Below are 20,033 nucleotides of genomic sequence, written 5' to 3'. Positions count from 1 at the left end.
TTTCTATATATATTAGTTGGCCAATTAATTTCTTTCTATTTATAGTAGAGACAGGGTCTCGCTCTTGCTCAGGCTGGTTTCGAACTCCTGACCTCGAGCAATCCGCCCGCCTCGGCCTCCCAGAGAGCTAGGATTACAGGCGTGAGCCACCGCGCCCGGCTATTTCGTAATTTTAACTGGCCCATTTGTATCCCGCCTTCCCCTCCCATCCCCCGTGTCACTCATGGTGGCAATACTCTCAGATCTGCCGCCGCTTTCGAACACGTCGCCAGCTGGCGTAGGGTTGTGTTCGGCAGAGCCGAGTTGAGCTTCTCTATTAATACTGCTTCAGTTCGGATGGCGTTAGGAAGGGTTATTTACCCTTGCGTTTCATCTGGCACAAGATGGTGGTGATGAAGATTAAATGAGCTAATGAAAGTCAAACTCCCCACGAAGCGTTTTCATCAAACTAAGGGTTGGTGGTTATAATAATCGTTTTTATCGCCTAAGATCACACAGCCAGGAGGCTGAGGTCCAAGTCTTTTGTTTCTAAACTTCACACTTTGTTGTTGTTGTTGTTGTTGACCATGCTGCCTGTAATCCAGCATATTAGATGATACAATGTGGTAATGTCTTCCCAACCGGGTCCAGACCTGGCAGGTGACAAGTCCAGCTGCCTGGGGACCCTGCGTGCTGCCTTCTGTCACTCAGCTCAGAAGCAACCCCTGGAAGCAGCTGCCCCCAGTGCTGGCTGTTCTCTTATGGGCTTGATCACCGGGAAAAGCTCCCGCTGGAGCTTTCTGGGGAGGGGAGGGGCGAGGTGGTGCTCTCAGCCCTCCGAGTGCCACCTGTGTTGCCTGGCATCGTGGAAGCGTGCCCGCCTTGCCTTGGGGAGGGCACGCCGCTCTTCCTGCCCCCGGGAGGAGCTAGCGGCCTCAGTGTGTATGCGTTCCCGGGGATCAGTTAGTTTCTAAGATCAAGGAAGGAACAGTTTGCTCCTGCTTCCTACCTCTGCATTTCACATTGCTGCTGCTGCTGCTTTTTTTTTTGAGACGGAGTCTCGCTTTGTTGCCCAGGCTAGAGTGAGTGCCGTGGCGTCAGCCTAGCTCACAGCAACCTCAATCTCCTGGGCTCAAGCGATCCTCCTGCCTCAGCCTCCCGAGTAGCTGGGACTACAGGCATGCACCACCATGCCTTGGATAATTTTTTGTATATAGATTTTTAGTTGGTCAATTAATTTCTTTCTATTTTTGGTAGAGATGGGATCTTGCTCAGGCTGGTTTCGAACTCCTGACCTTGAGCAATCCACCCGCCTCAGCCTCCCAGAGTGCTAGGATTACAGGCGTGAGCCACCTTGCCCGGCCTTCACATTGCTTCTACCTCACCGTCAGGCAGAAGGAAGTCAGACTTCCTCAAAGGATAACTCTTTTTTTTTTTTTTTTTAATTTTAACACTTCCTTATTTTACTCATTTTCTGACCTGACCATTCCATCAAATGTTTCTGTTTGGTGCCATTGTTTTTTTTTTTTTTTTTTTTTTTATTTCCTCAAAGGATAACTCTTGAACTAAGAAGTATTTTTTGTTAGGTACCGGCCACTTTGAAAGGTATTCAATTGGCCAGGCACGGAGGCCCCCCCCCCCCCCCCCCCCCCGTAATCCTAGCACTCTGGGAGGCCAAGGTGGGAGGATTGCTCAAGTTCAGGAGTTCAAAACCAGCCTCAGCAAGAGTAAGACCGGTCTGTACTATAAATAGAAAGAAATTAATTGGCCAACTAAAAAATATATAGAAAAAATTAGCGGAGCATGATGGCGCATGCCTGTAGTCCCAGCTACTTGGGAGGTTGAGGCAGGAGGATTGCTTGAGCCCAGGAGTTTGAGGTTGCTGTGAGCTAGGCTGACGCCACGGCACTCTAGCCCGGGCAACAGAGTGAGACTCTGTGTAAAAAAAAAAAAATGTATTCAATATATACAACGCCTATCAGGATGGCCCTAACACAGATTTCTCCCCCTTTCTCTGAATTCCTAAAGCATTTATAGTCCTCATCAACAATTTTAGTACTCTTTAAAGGGCTTTGTTTTTGATGTGTGTATCTTTCTTCCAATTTGGTTGTATTCTAAAAGAAAGAAGCCCTTGCCTCTTACATCTAGATTTGGGTGTTCCTTAAGAAATGCAGGTTGGCAAGACTTACTGGGACAAAACTGATAGTGACAGCTCAGCTGGAGAAAGGGTCCTCCAGTTAAAGGTTCTGCTGTCCCTTCTGTCCTGGGTCCTACACCGGTAAATGACTGTCTTGCGTTCTCTCCATGAGTGGCTCGGAGTTAGGGGTGTGTTAAGAGCCATGCCCCCCTGTTCCGGTGGGCCCCTTTTGTCTACCCAGCTACTTGGCTGACCCCTGGCAGAAAGGGACACAAAGCTGGAAGTGCTTGCTGAACAAGACGGGGAATGTGTGGGTGGAGTCCCTGGAATCAGGGAGAAGAGAAAACTGAATTGCCAAAAGGAATGTTATCATCCTAATAAAATGAAGCACATGATTTGCATTCCAGGTCCTTCAACTATTCTATGGGAACCCGGGCGTTTTCTCATGACAGTATTTTTATCCCTGATGGGGGAGCAGAAAGTGAGCAGACAGTTCAAGCAATGTCACAGGACAACATCCTGGGCAAAGTCAAAACTCTTCAGGTAAGACAGCTTGAGCCTGGAAGGTCAGAGCCGTAGGAGGGGCCCGGCTGCGGAGGGGACTGGGAACAAACCCTAGTGTGGCCTTGAGTCATGGGCTAGGAGGTCAGGGGTCACTCCTGGTGAGAACTCCTGCTTTCTTGAACCTGACTTGCTTCTCTGGAAGCCTCCTGTCCACCCATGAGAGGGACATTGTCACCAGGGTCCCCGCCTGAGTGACACACTCTCTCCTTTTCTCTCAAATTGTTCCCTCACTTTTGACTGGACATGGGAACAAATACCCAAGAGAAACTACAGGATGGGAGGAGAGAGGTCAAACCATTAGGCACAGCACATACTTAATTTCCAAGTCTCCGTAATGGGACAGTGAATGGTGAGACTCGTTATTTTTCTACGGTTTATAAATCTGGGCTCCCCAAGCCACCTCTCTCAAAGGACTGCAAAGCTCTTAAACTTTCCTCCTGTTCGCTCTGCAGAGTGGGGCAGCTTTCTTACCTAGAATTGACTCCGGTGGCAACCCCCTAACAATGAAAATATAGTTAATGAGTCTTCACCAAATGTGCTTGGAATAACAGGAGTCCCAGCCAGGCACACACCTGTAATGCCAGGTACTCAAGAGGCTGAGGTGGAAGGATTGCTTGGGTCCAGCAGTTTGAGAACAGACCAGCCTGGGCAACATAGTGAGACCCTGTCTTGAAAAAAAAAAAAAAAGAAAGAATGTGAAATCCAGGAAAAGCAAGAAGAGCAAAGACACTTAGGGTCCGCCTTTGTAGGTTTGACCAGTTGCTTGGTGAAATTCTCTCACCCAAAGCAATGCCTAAGCCAGCACTTCTCCAAGGGGAGCGTGCTTGGAGGCTGCTGATTTCCATCTGTCTATAATGTCCATAACCAGGAAGGATTAAATGAATGAATGAATGAGCAGAAAGAAAAAAGGAACAGCTGGCCTCAGTACCTACTGGTACGATGAAACATTGTACCCAAAAGAAAATTCTCTATCTTCTTGAGGATGTTCTTGTTTCTGTGTATTTGGGGGTGTTTTGTGGAACATGTGTTCGGTCACACATTCCACACTCAGCTGAATGTAGCAGATGGCAATCGGGGAGGTAGCCAACACCCCAGCACCACCACGGCCACCTTGCCTAGGTGCTGCCACTACAGCCGAGGCCACGGCCTTGCCCTCAGATCCCACCCAGGCACGTCCCTCCCATCCCAGCATTTCCTAAGCGGGCTCCACTCTGGGTTCTGTCTGGCTGTGCTTGTAACACTTTCTGTAGACTCAGAAGGAAAAGTGAGCTGTCACTTCCCATGGAGGGGACGGGAGGGGAGGATTGTGATGGCCAAAGACCACCTTGACCCTCCTTTTTTTTTTTAAGTCTTTTGATTCCTGGAATATTATTCCTAAGAAGTTCTCCTCCCCTGGCCCCTCATAGCCCCTTTGTAAGAGGAACGACTCACAGGTTTTCAGTCCACAAAACAGCTGTAGTTTATGAGGGCTTTCTGGGAGTTCTTTAAAAAACGAGATCATAATTTGTCTTAAATGATATCTGCTCCGAAACATCACATCACATGCTACCGCTACTCCAAAGAGTAGATTTAGGTTTGTAAAAAAAAAAAAAAAAAAAATACAATGAATAATTCTGCAGTATTGGAGTTATAGAAACGCAATAAAAATATATGAGTGTCTGGTATTTCTGCTAACATAAGGCATGGTTTTCAAGAGTCTGGTCTCATAATTAATAAAATGTTAAACGACTAACTTCCTTGAAGCGACAGTTCCATAAACACAAGCAGTAAACTGTGAGTAAAGCGGAATAGCTGTTTAATTTGCCTGCTCTCATTTTGACAATATCGACTCCCGTGAGGTCTGCCTAATTCTGCTTCTGCTGCATGGGTTCACAAGCTTCCTTTCAGCCCTGATGTTATGGTTTTGAAAATTTGTAAGAGGCTTTGTTTGCTCTTGGAGGAGGGAAGTGGGGACTATTAGCACAGAAAATGTGATTTTGGGAGAGACCTAAGATATAACCGTATCACCCCCAAAGGACTGTGCTTTATTTTTCAGTCGACTAAGCAGTATGTTCCTGGTAAGTCAGAAATAGTAGCAACTTTATTAACTTGCATGAATGCTTTGCATTTTTCCATGACAACGTTATGCTGGGATTGATGCTTAGTAAGCAGCCCAAAAGACCGCCCCTTGTAGACGCCAGCATGGAATGAGAGAGTTTAATTGTGTCAGAGGCATGTGTGTTTTTATGTCTGGAATTGTCTCTGTGTATGTGTGTATGTTTATTTTTAAAAAGAGGAACATAATGGATAACACCTATTTGACAGCGAATCTCCTGGCAAGCTGATTACCCACCAGTATTAGAGATTCTTTTGGAAATGAGATTTCTCCTGGCATGCCATTCAAAAAACACAACAAAACATTTTTCTCTGTGGCTTAGGAAACTCTCCAGCCCCCTGGAACCCCAAGGGAGAGTGTCTGTAGCGACTGCCTTTGGAAAGGTCGCCCTCTAGTGTTCACACGTAGTCACCTCACCGAGAACTGCCCTGAATCGCCCCACGGGCTGCAGAATGACCGAACACAGCATAAATCAGCCTGCCCTTTCCTGAATATGTGAATCTACCACCTGCCCCAATCTCCCCAAAATATTGAACCTGTCCAAAGAAAAGTTACATATTTTTTTCTGAGCATAAAAATAATACGTGTGCATAGTGAGAACAAATTTTAACATACAGGACAGTTATAGGAGCAAAATCAACCATGGCTTCCTTTTGAGGACCCTGCACATAGCAAGTCCGTTGCTCCGTGGCTGGTAGCATGAGTACCACTTGTTTGAGTGGGGGAATGCAGTGAAATAAAAAGCTACCACCACCTAGCTGTGTGGCCTTAGCGAAGCCATTTAACCTCTCTGACGCTTTCCCCACCTGAAAAGCAAGGGGATGCCCGTGACAGGCGATCGGAAGGGCCCCCCCAGGTTCTTAAAATCTGCGATCTGCCCAGAGACACTGTTCACCTGCTGTAGCACGCATGGCTTCAGAAGCTTTGCACCTCATTGCACTTGGGCTACCGTGACCTTGACATTTCCTACAGCTGCCCAGAGCATGGATTAGGGAGGGTGCCTGTTTGTCTGAGATAAGACCGGGCTGTGAGGCGTGCACTAACTGATGATAAAACTCAGGGCTACCACAGTGTAAGCCTGCAGGTCATTTTTAGAATCATGCCACACCTTGGCCGGGAAATGCTTAGTCTCTTTGTGCCAACGAGTATTTGGCATGGGAGGGAAAATCTCCACGCTCAGTAGCTAGTCCCTCCTGCTCAGCCGGATGTCACTTACAAATGTCAAACTCATATATCTGAGGATGTTGACACCTAATGCAGCTGTCACGGACACAAAGAATAAACACCTTCTCTTGGCCACTTCTTCCTAGAGCAAAAGTGTCTTTCCATCTACATATGCTTTTTCTTTTTCTGTTCTGTTCTTTTCTTTTTTTTTTTTTAGATTCACTTTAACTATGGAAGTATCTAGTTTGCTCAGGAAGACAGCAACTTTATTTTTATTTCTGCATCGCTCTTACAGACTTAGTCTGAAGAATGGCTGGGAAAGATCTGGTAAAATCGAGACACTTGCAGCGAGAGGGCTGCAGAATATGATGTGCTTGGCATTTGCACACCACAGGAACCAGCCTTATAAATATGGATGTGCATTCCTGTAGCGTCATTCTCCCGCATTCCATAGTACAACAAAATGGCCCTATTTGAGTGAATAAAATATAGTTTCTTTTAGCTCACATTCCAGGCTTAACAGTAACTCCATTCACAGCCACCAGGAACGTGGAGTGTCAGTATAGGCGCCAGCTTCCCCTCGCCACTCTCAACTATAATTGCGGTGTGTATAAAGAAAGAGCCCCCAGCATATCGGATAAAAAAAAAATGGTAGTTTCTCTCTCTGAAAACTTAAGGGCCAGCTCATCTTAACAGTCTGCTTTTCAGTGATTGTTTATATCTTAGTTCCTCTCATGACAATGCCTGAATAGTGGGCAGAATTAAAGTAACAAAAGCCGCATTTATCTGTGTATTCAATTCACGTGACACCTGAGATGGCCAGATAGGTTTGAGCAGTCACCTTTTAACTGTCCCTAAATTGCACAAAATGTGACAAGGGCCTGCTCTCCTTTGAGTCAGCTGGAGGAAGCGCTCAGAGGAGGAACCGCAGGGCGAGCTGGTAGGTGTGAAGGCCTTGTCCCCGGAGGCCCTGTCCTTGGGTGCCTGAGGATCAGTCACCACGGCATTGGACCCTGAGTCCTGCCGTGGCCCAGTCCCCCGTCTCTTCCCGACAGCTGCAGGGCGTGTCTGGGAGACAGTTCCTTGTCTGGTCAGAGACTGTAGCCCTACTCCTGGCCGTGGCCACCACTCCCCTCCTCCATCTCATTTCCTCCACCCAAGTTCCCCAGACACCAGCAGACTTTATTTTTTCTGGGGGTGGGGGGCGGGATTTCAGTAGGGAGGGTGGGTTTCAAGTCAGCTGCTTCACTAAGATGCACATTTTCAGTCTGGAAGGCAACAGCATTGTGTTTCTTTTGCCGGGAAGAACACATCTGTGCCACCAATCAGCCCCCTGATAGACACACACATTCTCATCCCCTCTGTCCCTGTCCCTCGTCTCCTCCCTCCGCCCTTCCACGCCCCCCAGCCGGTGAAACTGCGGGTGGCCCACAGCTCTCCCTGGCCCCTGTGTATTCCCTCTGTCCCCTGCACCTCCCCCTCAAGTCGCCTCTTTTCTTGAACTCTCAACTTCATGTCTTAACATTGCTCTTTCTATTTCCATCTCTAAGTACCTACCTTTTTGTCTCTGTTTTTATTCCATTTATGTATTTATTTTTCTTCCCACATTGTCTTTTCTTCTCCATTTGTGGTCACAAGTCACCCCATCTTTGGACTTTATTTCATCCTAGACTGTGGTTACATTTTGCCTTATTCTTTTTTGTTGCTTAAGTATCAATATGGACCAACATAAGTATTCTGTGAAGGGCCTGAATGAAGGAAAGCATCACTGTATCCATTCTTTTCTGTGACGGTGGCAACAATCCTAATGAAATGGCACCAGAGCGTTAGGCCACGCTCTGCTTGGAAGCTCATTAAGGAATTAGCATCTCAGTCATGGGGGGGCATCGGTAACCGGCAGGCCTTGCCAACACGTCTCAATCCAGGGATGCAGGACAATTTCCAGCCCTTGGCCACTTGTCACTCCTGAAGGCTAGGCTGGGAGCACACAGAAACCATCCCCACCTCTTCTGCCCGGGTCCCCACCCCTCTCCCCGAAGGCTGCAGAGTGACACGGGCCTGTGACCTTGTTCCTTCATGTCTTCTTGTCTCACTGCATCCATCGGCTGTCCCCGCTGCGCCTGCTTACGGATGTGCTTAGAGTAGACAACTAACTGCTGCTTCCTGCTGCACTTGTTTTTAGAAGACGCCCTTTTCCAGCCTTCTCCTCCCCGCACCCCTCTCCGGCTGAACGCGAGCTTTCCATGTGCGCTCCCTTCCCGTGGGGCCGGGCAGCCAGGCTCAGGCTGAAATGCCAGCGGACCCAATAGAAGCCCTTGACTTGCTGTGCCCCTCACCTGGCATGCTGGGGTCCCCGGGGGGTGTGGGCAGGGGCCTCTTGGGCTCATCTCTGTCATGTCTCTGCGGTCTCACTGCCCACTCTGCAAGGCTGAAGGGCAGCTGGGCAGGGTGGGTGGATTTGGTACCCTCGAGTTCAAAGGGAGAAGAGGTGTTTCCCTGAAGGATGAAAAATGCGGCATCATTTCTTCATTTCTGCCCCTGTTAGAAGGAAGTCTGATGCCAAATATATGAGAACCAGTGGAGTGCAATGAAAATAATGCTGAATGCGATTTTACATGACCCGAGTTCAGATTCCTTTTGGGCCACTCGTTTTTTTATAAGCTTGGGTCAGTCACTCTCCACACTGGACCTCTGACTTTTTTTGCAAAGGGCTTTGGAGTAGGTGATTGCTAAGGCTCTTTGCAGCTCTGTGGGATAAATACTAGCCAGATTAAAGATAAATATGAGAGAATGCATTTTTTGAGGCATATAAGGACTGTGAAAGCAAGATCTACAGCGGTGGTTCTCAGCTGTGGCAGCTTTGCCCCCAAGGGGACATTGGGCAACTTTTGGAGACATTTTTTTTTTTCTTTTCTAATCTGGCATTTCTCTAATTCGAAATACTATTTACCTTTCTAATTTCTGCCCCATTTCCCCCTCCCTTCCCCTTCTCCTCTTAGCTACCACCCACCACCAATCAGTCCTTTCTTGGCCCTTGGCCCCACTTGGTTCCTTTGGTCCCCTCTCTCTCGGTTGGGTGGCTGCAGCAGGGCAAAGAGAAGTCCGGATTGTTCCTGTCCCTGACATGATTTCAGCATTAATTATGGGAAGACTTGCTGGCCCCGGGGCCTTCTTCGCCTTGGCAGTGACCCAGCGTTGGGTGGGGGGGGTCTCCAGCTGGGGGCTGGCGAGGGAGGTCGCAGAAGTACAAACCTTGCTGTTGAGTTCGCTTGCACTAACCCTAAGGGTCTTGCTTTTCCCCCCCGGGGTTCCTACATTTCGTGTGACTGTTTTCTACACAATTTTTTTTCATACTTTTAAAAGACTTTTCATATAAACATATGTGTAGGTGAATCAAATAATTTTGTCATAACATATCCCAACTTTTGGCTCAGAAACGTGGTCTCTGTACCCACTGGAAAATGTTGACATCTCCATCAAAGAGGTGTCTGCTTGAGAAAGCTCATGGCTCGAAGGTGGGAAAGGAAAAGCAAAGAAGGTGGAAAACAAATTCACTGATTCGGGGCCGGCATCGCGGTTTCCCGGCATGGCGTTGAGTGCAGAGATGGGCTGTGCCCAGCGTATGCCTCGGCGCTCACCAGCTATGCGGGGAGACCTGGCTGCTGCACTGCTTCCGACCGTCTTCCTTCTGTTTCTCACCAGCAACAGCTGGGCAAGAATATCAAGTTTGGGCAGCGGCCGCCCAACGCCGTTCCCATGAAGAAGGCGGGCAGTGGGGAGGCCGGCTTAGAAGAGGATCTGCTCCTGACCAGTCCCATGGAAATTGTGACCCAGCAGGACATCGTCCTCTCAGACACTGAGAACAAAGTAAGTCTCCCGCAGGGAACGACTGCGTCACCAACAAGCCAGGGCAGGGTGTCGGGCATCCGTGACCCTGGGGTCTGTAGTGCGGGGAGAACGTGGGAGAAGGCTAGAGGGCACTTCCTGGGCAGGTGTCCCGACCTAGAGACAATGAGGAGGAAGAGGAGGACGAGGAGACATGCCCTTTGCACGTGCTCCTCCCAGGGCCTTCCACTGACCCTTCAAGGCTTCTGCTCACCTCTTCCAGGAAGCCCTCCCTGACCTCACCCCAAGCTGTGTTATCTCCTCCTCTGTGCCTTCACTGTGTGCCTTTTTTTTCAAGACAGAGTCTCACTCTGTTGCCCAGGCTAGAGTGCCATGGCGTCAGCCTAGCTCACAGCAACCTCCAACTCCCAGGTTCAAGCGATCCTCCTGCCTCAGCCTCCCGAGTAGCTGGGACTATGGGCATGCGCCACCACGCCTGGGTAATCTTTTCTACATATTTTTAGTTGGCCAATTAATTTCTTTCTATTTTTAGTAGAGACGGGGTCTCGCTCTTGCTCTGGCTGGTTTCGAACTCCTGACCTTGAGTGATCCTCCCGCCTCGGCCTCCCAGAGTGCTAGGATGACAGGCGTGAGCCACCGCGCCCGGCCTTCACCATGTATCTTTACTGCTGTCCACACAGCTATACCCCATCTCTGTGTCCATGTCACACTGCTCGCTCTCCACCTCTAAGTGCTGAGTTTCTTGAGGACAAACTGGATCTCACACACCTGTGTTTCCTTGAGACCTGGCTACTGCCTGCTTTGTTGGACTCATTTGAAGGGAAATGAAAAAACAAAGCAGTGAGGGCTCAGTGAGACGGAACTCATCAGACAGGCCGGCTTGGAGAGTACTGAGCTGGAAATAAAGTCACATTCCAGCCCCGTCCCATCTAAGCTGGTCTCTTGATGCTTTAAAGGAAACACCTTGAGCATATCCTGAAGAGGGTTCTTCCAAAGCAGCAGAAAGGATCTTAGACCTCTTCTGGGAAAAGGTGCAAAAGTCTAGCAGCCAGAGTAAGAAATTCTCTAGGTGAGGTACCAGGGGCTTCCAATCTCAAAACAGACCACAAAACCCATTCTCTCGGCTCTGCCTAGCAAAGTGCCTGAAATTTTGTTGGGTATTATTAAAATGGGCTTGCCTTAGAAGAAATCATGTGCTATCAGCTAACATGTCATAAAAGTAGTAAGAAAGATAAGCAAGCCGGGCGTGGTGGCTCACACCTGTAATCTTAGCACTCTGGGAGGCCGAGGTGGGAGGATCACTTGTGGTCACGAGTTCGAGACCACCCTGAGCAAGAGCGAGACCCCATCTGTACAAAAAATAGAAGAAATTAGCCAGGCGTGGTGGCACACACCTGAGTAGTAGTCCCAGTTACTGGGGAGGCTGAGGCAAGAGGAGCACTCGAGCCCAGGAGTTTGAGGTTGCTGTGAGCTATTATGATGAGGCCAGTGTGCTCTAGCTTGGGCGACAGAGTGAGTGAGACTCTGTCTCAAAAAAAAAAAAAAGAGAGACAGAGAAGCAGTTTGCAGAGGAACGTGAGACAGAGAAGTGAAGAAGGGTGGGCCCTCTGCTGCCCATCTCTGCCTAAGGCCTGGCCTGGTGCCCCTGGCAGCCACACGTTGACGCCCTTGGTGTGGGGCTGAAGCAGGATGGGGCCAGAAACGGGCGTCCCAGCGTCTCCAGCGCTCGGCAGCAGCGACGGCCATGGCCGTGGTGCGGGGTCGCCTGAGGCCTGAAGCAAGTGCCTGCGCTGTCCCAGATGATCTCATAAGCCCAGGGCCTGGGGGGAGCAGGAGGACTGTGTGCTCAGCGGGCGCTGTCCCCCACGCAAGGTGGGGCCCGGGCCCGCCTCTGTGCGGTCCTCGTCCCACACCGCAGACAGGTCCACAGACAGACACGGAATCCGCGCAGATCACGAAAATTGCTGGCTGCGCAGGAAATAAAACAGGGTGATGGGAAAGTGAGTGACTTGGGGGCCAGCAGCTGCTTATTTAGATGAAAATTGTGGCCGGACCCTGGTAGGCGTGGGTGGAACACAGAGTGGGGTGTGGGGCCGGATGGTGTAGACTAGGGGTCCTCAAACTTTTTAAACAGGGGGCCAGTTCTCTGTCCCCCAGACCGTTGGAGAGTGCGCACTGTGGGCCCGGGACGAGTCGGCTGCTAAGCAGGACAGGCAGTGGCGGCAAAAACACCCGGAGGGCCGGATAAATGTGCTAGGCAGCCCGTATGTGGCCTGCGGGCTGTAGTTTGAGGACACCTGGTGTAGACCATGGGAAAGTGAATTCGCTTTGGAAGGTAATGAGAGGCCTCTGAGTAATTTCAAGCAGAGCAGTGACGTGATCTGATGTGTGTTTTCTAAAGACCCTTCTGAGCGTGTGGGGTGGAGAACGGACTGAGGGAGGGCGAGCGGACGTGGTCACTCTGGAGGGGAAGATAAGGCCCTTTTATAAAAAGTGGTGACACAGGATGGTGGGATAGCGGGCCAGCCCAGGTACAGGTAACCCCTGGGGCTGTCCTAGGCCAAGCCCAGGACACTGGGTGTCAATTCTCTGCTGTTTCCTTCTCGTTCCCTCCTGTGATTGTTGGCCACTCCCTGGCTCCCACCTTCTCGGCCCAGCCCTTGGCGTGCGGCATCGCTAGGGCCTTTTCCTCTCACTCACCGCCGAGAGGGGACAGGTCTGCCGGGTGAAGGGGCAGAGGCAGCCCTCGAGGCCAGGGGCGCTGAGGCTGAGGCTATGTGTGTGACGCAGGCCTGCCTCTCGGGGAAGGCAGCTGGTGATCGGCCCCTCGGCTTCTCCCCGGCAGTGACAAAACCCCAGGGACGGAGTTGGGGACTGCCCAGGTGGGAGATGCGTTGAACTCGGGCAACCCTGGTGCAGCCTCTGCTCCAGGTAGTCCTCGTGGACTCCAGCCATTAGCAAAGCCCCCGCCGTGACTCCCGCTGGCTCTCTGAGGCCAGCTGCACCTGTGCGGAGGAGGGGACAGGCCTGTCCAGGCACAGACAGTGTCTGGTTAGCTGCCCAGAACTTCCTGTTCTGGCATCTGACTTGAGTGCTCTCTCTGCTGTTCCAGCCCAGTGATACGCCAAGTTCTCTGAGTCCCCTGAATCTACCTGCAGCTGGAAGTGAGATGGAAGAGAAGGTAATATGATTTCAACTTACTTACTTAAACTTCCTTTTTTTGTTGTTGTTGGCAATCCTCTGCCTCATCTTCCATTCATAAATGTTGCCTTCATATATCACTTGAAATTCCTTCAAAATGCAACCAGTGGTAGATGTTGGAGCGTCTGTTTCTACAGCAAGACACCTGCCGAAACTGAACGCTGCTCTGAAAAATAGCCACACGCCATGTATACCTGTGTTTGGGGACTTGGAAGTTGGTAGCTTTCCTAAATGTATCACGTACTCCAAGACACTGTTAATCCATTGAGAAAGGTATTCTAGAATACCTGTACCCAAGTCTCCAAGGAAAAGAGTCATTATATTTAAAGATGCAAAAAACAAAAACCTTTTAGCATTTTAAGGGTTTTTGTTTTGTTTTGTTTTGAAAACTTTTCTGTGTCCTTTTAAACCTGGGACTTTCCCTGCAGGAGTCTAGGAAACCCTGTGGACTGCGCTCCCTGTGCACGTCTTCTGTAGGAGCGGACGTGCTCTGATGAGGACTTTCCATCTGCACGGGGGACCGGGAGGCTATGTCCGGCAGGCTATGCAGTGAGCAGGGTCTGCTCCTGAAGAAGGGGGTGGCTCACAACAGGGCCAACGTCCAGGCAATGAAGGGGCCCAGTGGGACAACTAGAGACGAAGCATAGCACTTAAATCTCCGCTTCCAGTGCTTATCGACGTCTGCAGTCTGTCACATTTGGCTCCGACTCCCTTTCCCCAGGCATCTGTTCGAGGACGGAAATCAATGTTTAATTCATCTCTTTTCAACAATAGTTCAGAATTTGATACCTATTATAAAGATAACCATAAATAAATGAAAGCTAGAAGGCCAAAGGTTGGAATTATTTTTCTGTGTTTCTGTGCTTCTGGTTAGAAATTAATATGTACTGGCCATCCATTTTGCTCTTGGCGCTAGCTTGGTGTTTTATCTTTTGTTCGTAAACGTGGGAGGTAATCGCAGAAAGCAAGCCCCTCGGCTAAACCTCGCAGACTCTGCATTTATAGCAGGCACACAGTCAAACAGAGGAACCCCGGCCTCGGCAGAGCCGTGGGCAGAGGCAGCCGGAGCTGGGAGCGCCTCTGGCCACACTTTGCATTATGTGGCCAAGAGCTCTTTGCTCGCTGATGGCTGGTGAATTCTCTGTGGTTACCTGCGTGGCCTCCTACCTTCTGATGTGGCCTCTGGGTTCGTGCTGTGCCACAGTCTCTCTGACCTTCCTAAACCTGTGCAATTCATCTGAGATTGTGGTTTTTCAGTGATTGCATCTGCATTCCAGAGCTGCAGGCCATTTTGCAGTTCATCCTTTGAGGAAATGGACTTGCTCTCGTGGCAGGCTTTTGTCACTCCCTTGTGCACCAAGGTCCTCTTCCTTTTAGCTCCTCGTCCCCTCAGTGCTCTGTGACTTGGGAGTGATTGTGCCAAAACACTTTTGCTGATCAGGAAACTTCAAGCCCTAAGCATAGATGTTTATACGTTATTTTCCTTTGTTCCTTCCACAAATACTTAACTGAGCCCTGAACAATGAGATTTGCTACTTGGGCATAAAGGGACTTATATGAAGATGAAAGACACATTCCCTGCTTAGAAGGGACTAAAATTCCATGTAGGAGCTGAGGCATGTTTGCACAGTGAGGCTTAGAGATGATCTAGTCCAAGGGTAAGCAAACTACTCATTGTTTTAGGATTTGCGACCTAGGATTTGCAACTGCACAGCTCCATGACCCTTCTTTGTGTTTCTCTGCCTTTGTGGCACAAGAGCAACCAAAGACAATGGGGGTGGCTGTGTGCTAGTAAAACTCTATTTTCCAAAACAGGCTACTGGCAGGATTTGGCCTCCTGGCTATGTTTTGCTGCCCCACTGAGCTACTCTAACCCTCCTCCTCCCCCTATATTATTCTGTGTAGGAAGATTAGTCTCTGAAAGGTTAATACAAATAGCCATTGGCAGAACAAACAGTCAACATCAGGTCTTTTGATCACAAAACCCTGTGTCAGTACTGAAACGAGCAGTGCTGTGCCTGTTTCACTGCACTGAAGAGCCCCCTTGGTGCCAGCATTCCCTGGGCCGGGCTGGGTAAGGCACAGACTTGAAGCAGTGCTACCATTCCGGGATTGCCCACAGACTGTCTTCTGATCCGGACTGATTTTCTATTTTAATCTCCCCAATAGGTTGCTCCAGTTAAACCGTCTCGGCCAAAAAGGCACTTCTCTTCTGCTGGCACCATCGAAAGTGTCAACCTAGATGCCATCCCCCTGGCCATCGCTCGCCTGGACAACAGTGCTGCCAAGCACAAACTGTCCGTTAAGCCAAAAAACCAGAGGGTGTCAAAGAAGCACAGGCGGCTTGCCCGGGTGCGTAGAGCCTGTCCGGGCTGACCAGGCAGGCGCCCTTGCTGGCTAGGCACTAACTCTGCCAAGTGGGTTGGTGTTGGGGTGGAGCCGTGGAATGATCTAGGTGTCTCCCCATTGGGAACTTGAGTGTGTGGCAGTGTACAGGACAAGCAGGCCTGCTTTGTCTCCATGGCCCTTTCTGATGTGAGGCTGGTTGACCTCAGAGGGAAAGGCTGCCTTTTGAGGGGCTCCACATGCTTTGAGTTGCTTTGCAGCAGAAAGGTGACAGCCTTCCTCTGCCGTGGCTTACCCAAAGGTCCCTCAGTTTGGTTAGGCTGGGCTTCTAAGTCACAAGCTTCAGGGGACATTGATGAAGTCCAATTTTCTCTTTTTACTCTTCTTAATGCTGAACTACTGTTCATTCATATTAAGAAAAGGGGTTTGGGAATGACAGAGGGCTGCAGGGCAAATCACACAGATGAAGTTCTTTCCTCCATTCCCACATTTGAGACTCTTGCCTTGTGTGACCAATGTCTAAGCTTACCTATACCTATACATGAGAACACGTGCTTCCTGTAAGGATTTTTGGATGGTCCGCCGCCAGAGAAAGAAAGACGAGCAGAGTGGAAAGGGGCAAGCAACGAGGCTTTATTTGAGCGCTCCCGGGCGAGGTTCCGGGGTCCTGAGAGAAGGTCCAGATAAGTCACGCCCCTTTGAAAGGGGTGAGTGCTTTCATGCAGTCTGAAGCAGGCTGAGGACTTTTGGCGGGAAGAGCTGGGGATTTTCCACTGTGGCCTTTGTCTGTTACTGAGAAATGGGCGGAGCTGGCGCGGTATTTGCAGATTCCAGGAGGGGAGGGGGGCCGCCACCGGCCTTACACTTCCCAAGTGTTCTCTAGCGATGAAGAGGGCCACTGACATTGTGAATAGGAAGAGTGACGATTGTGTGCAGAAAAAGGAAAAGGCTAATTCTGTTTCCCTTCTCAATGACAGGACCGACAAAATGAGCACGGTGGCCTGGAGAGTCAGCCTTCCCTGGACCAGAACGGACACCTGGGGGAAGACAAGCACATCCGGCATGAGGAGGAACCAGAGCCCCTGGATGCGGAAGAAGAGAAAAGACGCCACGAAGACTACTGGCGGGAGCTGGAGGCCAAGTGCAGGCGGCAAAAGGCGGAAGCAGCGGAGAAGCGACGCCTGGAGGAGCAGCGGCTGCAGGCGCTGGAGCGGCGGCTCTGGGAAGAGAACAGGAGGCAGGAGCTCCTGGAGGAGGAGGACGAGGAGGGCGACGGGGAGGAGCCGCAGCTAGAGGCGGAAGGGCAGCGGCGGAGCCTGGAAGCGCAAGGTTGGCCCGAGCCGGGGCGGAGGGCGCGCGAGGAGCGCGAGCGCCTGGAGGCCGAGGAGCGCATGCGCGCGCAGGCGCAGGCCGAGGAGCGCGAGGAGCGCATGCGCGCGCAGGCGCAGGCGGAAGAGCAGCTGCGGCAGCGCCGGCGGGAGGAAGAGGAGGAGAGCAAGCGCGCGGAGGAGCTCCGAAGGCAGGAGGAAGAAGAGGAGAGGAGACGCGCTGAGGAGCAACGAAGGCAGGAGGAAGAAGAGGAGAGGAGACAGGCTGAGGAGCTCCGAAAGCAGGAGGAAGAGGCGAGAAAACGCGCAGAGGAGCAAAAAATGCAGGAGGAAGAAGAGGAGAGGAGACGGGCTGAGGAGCTCCGAAGGCAGGAGGAAGAAGAGGCGAGAAGACACGCCGAGGAGCTCCGAAGGCAGGAGGAAGAAGAGAGGAGACGGGCTGAGGAGCTCCGAAGGCAGGAGGAGGAGGCGGCGGCGACGAGGCTCGCGGAAGAGCTGAAGAGGCGGGAGGACATGGCGGCGCGGAGGCGGCAGGAGGAGGCCGGGCCTGCGGAGGCGGCGCGGAGCGCCGAGGAAGGGCGACAGCTCGAGCCCGAGGACAGGAGGGGCCCGCGGAGCCCGCTTCACGTTGACCTGGAGGAGAAGCCCGAAGAGCCGGAAGACGCAGAGCGCAGAGGGCAAAGCCAAGTCTCCGAGGAACCGAGCGTCGGCGAGGAGCAGAGCCCGGAGGCCGGGCCCGCGAGGCCGCGGCAGGGGCAGAGGGGGCGTCTCCACGGGGACGAGCGTGCGGCGCTGGAGGAAGGGACACAAGCGGCGAGAGCAGACGCTCCCCAGAAAGGCGAGGGGCGGGCGGCAGACGCGCGGCCGGCGGCCGCTCCAGAGAGAGACCGGAAGGTGGAGGAGCTGAGGTGGCAGGAAGTGGACGAGAGGCAGACCATGCCCAGGCCCTACACCTTCCAGGTGTCCTCGGGAGGGAAACAGATTCTCTTCCCCAGAGTCAACCTGAGCCCCGTGACGCCCGCGAAGGACGCGGGACTCGTCTCTGCGCCCCGGGAGCCGAAGGCGGCCCCGTCCAGCGCGGCCCCCCACGCGCTGCCCTCGTCCCTGAGCGTTCCCCACACGGCCATTCTGGTCACGGGGGCGCAGCTCTGCGGCCCGGCCGTCAACCTGAGCCAGATAAAGGACATGGCGTGCAAGTCCCTCCTGGGCTTGTCGGAAGAAAAGAAGCACGTGGACGTCCCCGCCGTGGAGCACCCGCCCCGAATGCCCGGCGACCCCCGGGCGGGCAGCGGGAAGGCCAGGCCCGCCCCGGAGTCCGCCAGCAGCGCGGCCGCGCTGGCCGAGTGGGCTTCCATTCGGTCCCGGATCCTGAAGAACGCCGAGAGTGACCCGCGCAGCGAGAGGGAGCAGGCGCGGCCCGGCGACGAGCCCACCCCCAGGCCGCGCTGTGATTCCCGCGGGAACCTCCGGAAGACCCCGCCGGTGAATGCGAAGTTCTCTATTATGCCTGCCTGGCAGAAATTCTCGGAACCGAGCACGGAAGCTGAGAGCATTAAGAAAAGACCCACGGTGGGACCCGGCGAAGAGACCCCGCTCCCGCCTCCGCCTGCCGGTGTCCCCGAGCCCCGGAAGAGTCCGGAGAAGCTGGAGGTGCACCAGGAGCCAGCAGACACCACAGAGGGATGCAAATTTGCCAAAGACCTTCCATCTTTCCTTGTTCCAAGCCCCCCTTACGCTTCGCAGAAGGCAGCGGCCCATGCGGAGTCCACGACCACTTCGGACGGTGAGACCACCCATGCCATAGCAAAGCCAGACCCCGTGATGCCCTGTGGGGAGGAAAAGGCCTCACCTTTTGGAATAAAATTGAGAAGGACCAACTACTCCTTGCGCTTCCACTGCGACCAACAGGCAGAACAAAAGAAGAAGAAGAGGCACAGCAGCACAGGAGACAGTGTGGAGGGGGGCCCGTCTGCAGTGGGGAGCTCCCAAGGAGAGACAGAGACAGACGGTGGGGCGGTCAAGCGCGACCCCTCCCTTCCCCAAGAGAGGAAGCAGGCCCCATCCACGCGGAGGGACCCTGCCGAAAGCCCTTCTCCTCCTGTAGCCCAGCCCAGGGCCCCACCCGCCAGCAGCCAGACCCCGGCTCCAGAGCATGACAAGGCAGCAAACAAAATGCCCTTGGCACAGAAGCCGGCGCTGGCTCCCAAGCCTGCCAGTCAGACCCCACCATCATCCCCACTCTCCAAACTGAGCAGGCCCTACTTGGTGGAGCTGCTGGCTCGCAGAGCCGGGAAGCCCAATCTGGAGCCGAGCGAGCCGGCGAAGGAAGTCCAGCAGAGCAGCGAGCCCCAGCCACCATCGCCCTCAGCCCCTGAGGAAAGGAAGGAACAGAAGGACGAAGAGGAAGTGACAGAGAGGAAACCTGCTTCCCCACCTCTGTCTGCTGCTGAGCAAGAGAAGCCTTCCCAAACCCCTGAGGCTGGGAGGAAAGGTATGTAACTGCAGGACGCAAACTTCTGCCTCTCTCCAGCTCATCCTCTGTGTCATTGCTAGAGCCATAAGTGCCCAAAGCCAGAGGTAGCCCGTGGAGCTGGTGTTGGGTTCACTTCCGGTATCAGAGGCTGGTCTGCTATTCCTGAAGACTCACGAGTCACAGTTTACTCATTCTTTTAAGATTTTGGAAATGCTTACCGACTCTGCAGTGTGTCTGCAGTTCATACCTGGCAATGGTACTCACTAAGACAAGTAGTAAGTTAAAGGTGCTGACACTGAGACCAAACCCCTTGTGGGTCTTGAGTTCCCCCATCGTGGAGTGTGAAGGATGGTCTAGTTTTAAAGCTCCTGAATATATAGTCTTTGGCGTGAGTGACTTTACTGTCTTTGGCACCTCATGTGGAGGTGGGGACCCCCCCAACTTCACAGAAGAGTGGCACTAAACTTTCTCCGTGATCCCACAGCAATCTCTGCTGTGGTGGCAGATTCCACTGGCCTCACCCTGAGGCAGACTCAGCTATATGTAAATACAATCGGAATCCACCTTACGGTCTCATTGTCACATCTGATGCTTCTCAGAGAACCTCTTTATTTGAGTCCCCCTTTTGTCACTGAGTTCCAGTTGATCCAAAGCCTGCTCAGTGGACCTTCCTTTCATATCAATTTTTCCAGATACCACATCTTGTCTTCACTGTTTTATTTGTTGTCTTTGACAGTGGTAGATTTCTGCTGGTCTCTGAGATTCTCCAGGCAGCTGGGGGGACAAATAGTTCTCTTCTCTCATTTTTGAGAAATGTCAAGAGAAGCCCTTGTGTGGTTGTGTGTTTGGGGTAAAACATGTGAGATGAAAGAACCCCCAGGCCAGCTTCCCTCGGCTGCT

General features: G+C 52.1%; 1 protein-coding gene across 3 annotated transcripts in view; it reads left to right on the top strand.

Annotated features, from left to right (window-relative positions):
* The window catches only part of CRACD (capping protein inhibiting regulator of actin dynamics), a 211,424-nt gene that overhangs the window by 180,713 nt on the left and 10,678 nt on the right, over positions 1-20,033 (top strand). For 2 of the 3 annotated variants that reach the window (XM_020285294.2, XM_075997892.1), the window contains exons 5-9: positions 2,524-2,659; positions 9,642-9,806; positions 12,898-12,966; positions 15,156-15,338; positions 16,310-19,151. In XM_020285294.2, the coding sequence (XP_020140883.2) occupies positions 2,540-2,659; positions 9,642-9,806; positions 12,898-12,966; positions 15,156-15,338; positions 16,310-19,151 (3,379 nt within the window). In that variant the 5' untranslated portion in view covers positions 2,524-2,539. Of the gene's footprint in view, positions 1-2,523; positions 2,660-4,715; positions 4,738-9,641; positions 9,807-12,897; positions 12,967-15,155; positions 15,339-16,309; positions 19,152-20,033 lie in introns of those variants that run through there. The other variant, XM_012758235.2, reaches the window with a different exon arrangement.

The sequence above is a fragment of the Microcebus murinus genome, chromosome 26 (assembly GCF_040939455.1).
Source record: "Microcebus murinus isolate Inina chromosome 26, M.murinus_Inina_mat1.0, whole genome shotgun sequence".
NCBI lineage: Eukaryota > Metazoa > Chordata > Mammalia > Primates > Cheirogaleidae > Microcebus > Microcebus murinus.
The sequence above is the reverse complement of the archived record's forward strand: the minus strand, read 5'-3'. Positions and strand labels throughout refer to the sequence as shown.